General features: G+C 41.3%; 1 protein-coding gene across 1 annotated transcript in view; it reads left to right on the plus strand.

Moving 5' to 3' along the window:
* The window catches only part of LOC105473558 (dynein axonemal heavy chain 9), a 377,165-nt gene extending 369,516 nt beyond the window's left edge, over positions 1-7,649 (plus strand). The window contains exon 70 of the mRNA XM_071082354.1: positions 4,823-7,649. Coding sequence (XP_070938455.1) covers positions 4,823-5,050 — 228 coding nt within the window. The 3' untranslated portion in view covers positions 5,051-7,649. The remainder of the gene's footprint in view (positions 1-4,822) is intronic.
* The last annotated feature ends 12 nt before the right edge of the window (positions 7,650-7,661 follow it).

The following is a 7,661-nucleotide window of genomic DNA, read 5'->3' on the forward strand; positions in this document are numbered from 1 at the left end:
AACTTCCCCCAAATCAATACTTGTTCACCATAAGCTGTTGTTCTCAAAGGTTTTATCCCAGAAAGATGTCAGCAAAAATGGAAGAGTCAGGACCTCCTAAAATCCTCTCCTCCATAAAACAATGAGAACATTCACAAAAACTGAGTCAGAATCAACTTTCTTAGAATTCTGGAAATTAACCAAAGGCTTTCAGCAATCCAAGAAGTGTTTATTCAAGCAAAACAGCTGAATCTCAGTAGGAAGAACAGTCTATGGCCTTTTAACTTGTCTATTCTCATCTCTACCCAACCCCTAGCTTGGAGGTTGCCTATAAAACCAACAGACTGCAATCACAGTGAAAACCAATAACCTAGAAACCACTGAAAGGGGCAAAATGGGGTTGGAGCACTTTCAAAGCCCTGTTAACCCCACAAAAAACTGTCATTATTTTGCCTGTCCATGGATTCCCTGGACTCACAAGTCTTTCTTATTTCACCTGAGTTGGAACTCACCCAGAGCAACAGCCTTTCTCCCCAGGGCATTTGTTGAAGACAATCAAAAACAACTGCTTAACACTGCAGTTTGTCTGAAGTGGTAGATAATAGCAAAGCAAACAATAGGCTAACCAAAAAGCTTACAAGGGTAAGCTGGAGAATGAGATGGCTACAGGGGGCTTTGAAAACCGCTGACATGTTCCTGGAAATCTAGGCCATGCCTATGTGCAGATCTGTAAACACACCCACAGCTGTGGACATGCTCAAGAGAGTTGAGAAGGCTGTACACTGTAGCTAACCTTGAGGTTCTAGGAAAACAGGGGAGTTAAATCTAAGTTAAATTGCCTGGCTAAGCATTGAAGGTGTGCTCCAACACTTGCACACAGCCACTCAGCCAAGACTTTGTGACTTACTGGTTCTGGGCATTTAAGAAAATCTGTCCAATTATTTGGTGACCTCTAAGCTAATAGGGCAGGCCACTTCAGTTGCCATACTTGACAAAGAATATAGACTTTACAGAATCAGTTCAGAAAAGTCACTAAACAAACCCTGAAGAGAGAGAGAATATGATTTGCAGAGTGGCCACATTATTTAAAATGTCCAAGTTTTCAACAAAACAAATTATGACATACAAAGAAACAAAAATGAATGGCCCATACACAAGGAAGAAAGCAATCAACACAAAGTATTCCTGAGGGGGATCAAATATTGGACTTGCTAGACAAAGACTTTAAATCGGCTATTTTAAATATATTCCAATAACCAAAAGAAACCATGTCTAAATAACTGAAGAAAATTGTGTCAACAATGTATTACTGAATAGAGAATACAGAGAGGAAAACTGTATGTTTTTAAAAGAATAAAGTAGAAACTCTGGAGTTGAAAAATATAATACCCAAAATGAAAACTCAATAGAGGAATTCAATAGCAGAATTGAATAGGCAGAAAAATCAGCAAATTTAGAATCAGGTGAATTGAAATTATCCAGTTAGAAGGAAAAAAATGAGAAAATGAAGTGTCTCAGAGACGTGTGGGACACCATCAAGCATACTAACATATGCACAATGACAGTTTAGAAAGGAAAGGAGAGATAAAGGGCCAGAAAGACTATCTGAAGAGATAATGACCCAAAACTGTCCAAATTGGAAGAAAAACATTAATTTACATGTCCAAGAAGCTCAGTGAAATTCAAGTAGAACAAACTCTGAGATCCATACCGAGACATATTATAGTCAAATTGGTAAAAGATAAAGACAAGGAGAAAATCTTAAAAGCAACAAAAGTGGCTCATCACTTACAAGGGGTTCTCAGTGAGAGTAATAGCTGACTGCTCATCAGAAACCATGAAAGAGAAGGCAGTAGGATGGCATAGTCAAAATGCTGAAAGAAAAAGACTATCTGCCAAGAATCCTACCTGCAGCAAAACTCTCTTTCAAAAGTGAAGAAAGTTAGATATTCTCAGATTTTTTAAGAAGACAGAGAGAGAAAGAATTCATCACTAGTAAACCAGCCTTATAGGAAATACTAAAGGGAGTCCTTCAGGCAGAAAGGAGAGGACACTAGACAGAAACTCAAGTCCACACAAAGATAGAGAATATGGATAAAGGCAATTACATATGTAAGTATAAAAGATAGTATAAATGCATAATTTGTAATTTTTATTTCTCTTCTATCTAATTTAAAGGACAACTGCATAAGGAAATAATTATAAATCTGTGTTGATATATAGAAATGTATAAAGATGTAATGTAAATGATGAAAACAGCCCAAAGGAGGGAGACGAGATGGAGCTATACAAGATTAGTTTTTGTATACCATTGAAAGTAAGCTGGAATTAGGCCAGGCACAGTGGCTCAGGCGTGTAATCCAAGCACTTTGGGAGGATGAGGTGGTTGGATCACTTGAGGTCAGGAGTTCGAGACCAGCCTGACCAACATGGCAAAGTTAGCCAAGCATGGTGGCACCCACCTGTAGTCTCAGCTACTGGGGAGGCTGAGGCAGAATTGCTTGAACTCAGGAGGCAGAGGTTGCAGTGAGCCGAGATCATGCCATTGCACTCCAGCCTGAGCAACAGAGTGAGACTCCATCTCAAAAAAAAAAAAAGTAAGCTGGAATTAATCTGAAATAGATTGTTATGTACATTAGAATTGTTTGTTTGTTTGTTTTTTTAAGACTGGGTGATTTGCTTTGCCACCCAGGCTAGAGTGCAGTGGCATGAACAGGGCTCACTGCACCTCAACTTCCTGGGCTCAAGCAATCCTCTTGCCTCAGCTCCCAAGTAGCTGGGACTACAGGCATGTGCCACCATGCCTGGCTAACTTTTTTGAATTTTAGTAGAGATGAGTTTTCCCTATGTTGCCCAGGCTGGTCTCCAACTCCTGAGCTCAAGAGATCTTCCTGCCTTGGCCTCCCAGGGTGCTGAGATTACAGGTGTAAGGCACCATGCCCAGCCTTGGAATGGTAATTGTAATCCCCAAGGCAATTACTAATAATTTAAAAAATAGTAAACAAGGGAAATTAAAATGATATACTAGCGTATGTCTATTAATACAAGAGAAGACAATAATGGAGAACTAGAGAAATAAAAAAGACATAGACATATGGAAAACAAATAGCAGATTCTACTTAATCAGTGATTACATTAAATGTGAATGGATTAAGCACTACCATTTTAAAAAGGCAGAGATTAGCTAAATGAATTTTAAAAAATAAACCACGAAACCCATCATGATCCAATTATATCATTTCCACAAAAGACACATTTTGGATTGGAAGATACCAATAGGTTAAAAGTAAACAGATGGAAACAGATATGCCATGAAAACAGTAACCAAAAGGCAGCTGAGAGGCTATACTATATCAGACAAAATGGCCTTTATAAGATACAAATTGTTACCGAAAAATAAATAGGATAGAAATTATAGAGAAAAAAAGGACATTTTATGAGAATAAAAAGATCAACCCATCAAGAAGATACAATTGTAAATATGGAGGCACCTAACAAAAGAGCCCCCAAAAAATACAAAACAGAAACTGGCAGAATTAAAGGAAGAAATAAACAATTCAACCATAATAATTGGAGCTGTCAATACCTCCTGCTAATGTGACTGCTAATGATTATAGAGTTTCTTTTTGGGGAGATGAAAATGTTTTAGAATTAGACAGTGATCATGATTATACAACTTTGTCAACATACCGAAAACCAATAAATTATGCACTTTAAAAGGATTGGTTTTACAGTATGTGGGAAAAAGAAGAGGTTCTACCTCTGTTCCTTATCCTTGCCATAAACATTCATCTCTGTGGGGCAAGGAGGTCCCCATTGTTTACCTTAATTCTGTTACTCACCATCCCTTACCTCATCAGCCTCTAAAAGAAGTGAAGAGGTACATCCTTCCCTTTAAATAAATTTAACACAAATAAACCAGATTTTGTCCATGGCATAAAGGCCTCAGAGTCACATGGACACAAAGAATCTGTGAAACACTCTGAATCAGCATTTCCCAGAGTACGTTCCATAAAGCACTAGTGCCATGGGAAATGAACAGGTTGCAAAGAGAAAGGTTCTGTGGTCAAATAAGTTTGGGAAACATCAGGTTAAATAAACTGTTTTCTTTATTCCTAGGACTTCTTGTCTTCAGTGTGGTAGTGTATGTTGTAAAATGTCAAGTCCAGAGTATGGTAAGCACCACTTCCCAAATTTATTTGACCAAGGGAGACTTTGGCTCCGCAGAACATTTCTCGGGACTAGTAGGAAAAATTGCTCTGTACAGCTGTATTGAAATAGCTCGGGAAATCATACGGAGGCCTCATCTGGAAAGCTACAGAAGAGTCAGGTCCACATTACACAAGTAAAGATAGAATGTAGCTCTCTCTACTCTAGAGGATGGAGGAGGTTGCATATGAAACAGAAAAGAAACAGAAACAGGACATAACAAAAGCCTTAAAAGCTAAAGCATTTGCTGGCAGAAACTGTGTCTTAGTCATCTTTAAATCCCCAGCACCTAGCCTGACATCTGACAAATATACACATTCGATATGCTTGTGAAATGAATTAATGGAAAAACAAACTAGGGGAGAATCAAGCTCCAAAGGGATTCATTTGTATATGATAAATAATAGCTTTTGGAACTCTGCTTCACCTGATTTAGGCTGAGAAAAATAGAAACGTGTTTCTACATATCAGATGCATTCCATCACAGGCTGCTGAGAAAACCTGGAAGGGGGCAGGCATAAAGGCAGCCATGCCAACCCAGTCTTTCCTCCCTTGGATCTGCTGACAAGAGCAAGGCTGGTTGGCTGGGCTCTGGGTCTGATCTCAGGTGTCTCTTCTCATGTTTTATCCTCAGGCTGGGATCATTACAGAGGCAAAGCTGAAGGATCTGACGCCCCCTATGCCTGTGATGTTCATCAAGGCCATTCCTGCAGATAAGCAGGACTGCCGCAGTGTCTATTCCTGTCCTGTGTACAAGACCAGTCAGCGGGGACCCACCTACGTGTGGACTTTCAACCTGAAGACTAAGGAAAACCCATCCAAGTGGGTTCTGGCTGGAGTAGCCTTGCTTCTCCAGATTTAGCTTCCTGCAGAGCCACCGAGAAAATAAAAAGGCTGGGCTTGGAGGCTGCCCAGAGGGACAGGTGGGTGAAGGGTGACCACAGACACTTAGAAAGGTAAGAAACCATGAGCACTCACAATTCTGTAGAATTCCTCTAGGGAACTTGGAGAGGTGTGCCTAAAGTGAGGTTGAGCTGGAGGAATATGGGCCCAGGAACCAGAGGATAATTTCATGATGCTAAACCTTTCTTAATAAAATGATTTACTCTTCCACTGTGTCTGGCCTAGGATTTGAGAGCTGCTGAGTCATAAATGATCATGTAGCAACCAAGAGAAATAAGCCACAAACACCTGGGCCCTGACCTTATTATACAACACTCTCCCAGGTGCTCTTTTTCCAGGCCACCCCACGCAGTCCTTGACCAGTGGTACTGGCATCACCCATGAACCAGAATCTCCATTTTAACAATCTCTCTGGAAAATCTGTACGCACACTACAGTTTGAGAATCACTACCCTGGGGCAGGGGTCACCAAAATTTTTCCATAAAGAGCCAGTTCGTGAATACTTTACGATTTACCATGCCTCTGTTTGAACTTTGCAACTTTGCCATGGTAGCCCAACAGCAACCATAAACGATGAGTAAATGAAGGGGTGTGATTGCATTCTAACAAACTTTATTTACAAAAACAAGCAATGGGCCATATTTTGCTGATCCCTGCTGTAGAGGATAAGGGATGTGTATACTGATATTTATCCTTCATTAATTCATGCATCCACTCAATACATTTTAATCTAACACCTACTATTTGTTGTGGATACAGTGTGAACAAGCAAACAGGAAGTATCTCCATCATCCTTTAGATCATTTAAGAGGAAGCCAAGAAGAAACATTTATTCTAAAGCCTTTTTTTTTATTTTCCAGATGGAGTCTCGCTCTGTCACCCAGGCTGGAGTGGCACTGGCGCGATCTCAGCTCACTGCAACCTCTGCCTCCCGGGTTCAAGCGATTCTCCTGCCTCAGCCTCCTGACTAGCTGGGATTACAGGCGCCCGCCACCACGCCTGGCTAATTTTTATATTTTTAGTAGAAATGGGGTTCCACCATGTTAGTCAGGCTGATCTCGAACTCCTGACCTCAGGTGATCCGCCCACCTCAGCCTCCCAAAGTGCTGGGATTACAGGCGTGAGCCACCGCGCCTGGCCATTCTAAAGCTTTACCTCTGTGGAACAAATTTTCACTGGAAGTCCAATGGGTTCCACAGTTTTGATGAGTTTTAAAAAGCTCTATGAGGCAGCTTGTTTGGTAAGAAAAGTATGGGAGGACCCAGTACTCCTTCTGTGACGATTCCCCCTAACCTTGCAGAAACTTAATGTTTTGATTACTGTTTTGAACAGTGGTTCTTAAACTTCAACAGGCATCAGAATCCCCTGGAGGGCTTGTTAAAACAGAGATTGCTGGAACCCACCCTTCAGTATTTCTGATTCAGTAAGTTTAAACAAACTGCCAATGCTGTGGGTCTGGAGGCCACAGTTTGAGAACTGAGGATTTAAAACCTCAAATCCCACCATGCTATAAATCTCTGCTATACAGAATATGGACTCTAATGCTAATTCCTCTATGATTTTCCTGCTTGCTTCCTTGCGGTTCCTGCACCCCCTAAGTGGGGCCTTCTCATCTTCATGATACAAGGGAGTTAATAAATTTTACTCCTGGAAGCCCGAAACTCCAGCTTGGGTGTTGTCCTCCTCTCCCATCAACGAGTAATGCACTTGCAGTTTCCTGACTATAGGCTAATCTGTTTTCAGAGAGATAACTCTGTCCACATTAGCATCATCCTTCCTGAGCCTCACTCATAGTAGTATAGTAAGATCAGGCAGGCCGGACATGGTGGCTCACGTCTGTAATCCCAGCACTTTGGGAGGCCGAGATGGGCAGATCGCGAGGTCAGGAGATCGAGACCATCCTGGCCAACATGGTAAAACCCCGTCTCTACTAATACAAAAATTAGCTGGGTTTGGTGGTGCGTGCCTGTAATCCCAGCTACTCGGGAGGCTGAAGCAGGAGAATTGCTTGAACCAGGGAGTCAGAGGTTGCAGTGAGCCGAGATCGCACCACTGTACCACTGCCCTCCAGCCTGGCAACAGAGCAAGACTCTGTCTTCAAAAAAAAAAAATTCAGGCAAAAAGAAGGAAGTGGAAGACGGTGGGAAGGGGAAGTCTCATTATACAAGCAGGACACTTTGAGGCATGTAACTTGTGGCGACAAGGACAATTGGACAGTTTAGATACATGTGTTAATAAACCGCTAGACAGTATTATAAACTAGATCAATACTATTGATTTCTTCCTAACACTCACAGACAAAATGAGATTAAAACAAAGGTAATTTTAAAGCATAGAACACACTTTGGCAAAAATGATAGCCCATGTGAGATGCCAGGAGGAAGAGAGGTGGCTTGAGGCAAGAGATCAAGTGGAAGGTTGGCTCAGAAAGAGGACACGAAAAACAAACTTAGCTGAGACAAGCCCTGGCCAAGCTCTCATCATCTGAACATCAGCCTAGGACTTTCCTATTACTGTTCTGCTACATCATGAACTGGATAGGTTTATAGGGGCTGACTTTGGAGCTCAA

This window comes from Macaca nemestrina, chromosome 17, assembly GCF_043159975.1.
Source record: "Macaca nemestrina isolate mMacNem1 chromosome 17, mMacNem.hap1, whole genome shotgun sequence".
Taxonomy (NCBI): Eukaryota; Metazoa; Chordata; class Mammalia; order Primates; family Cercopithecidae; genus Macaca; species Macaca nemestrina.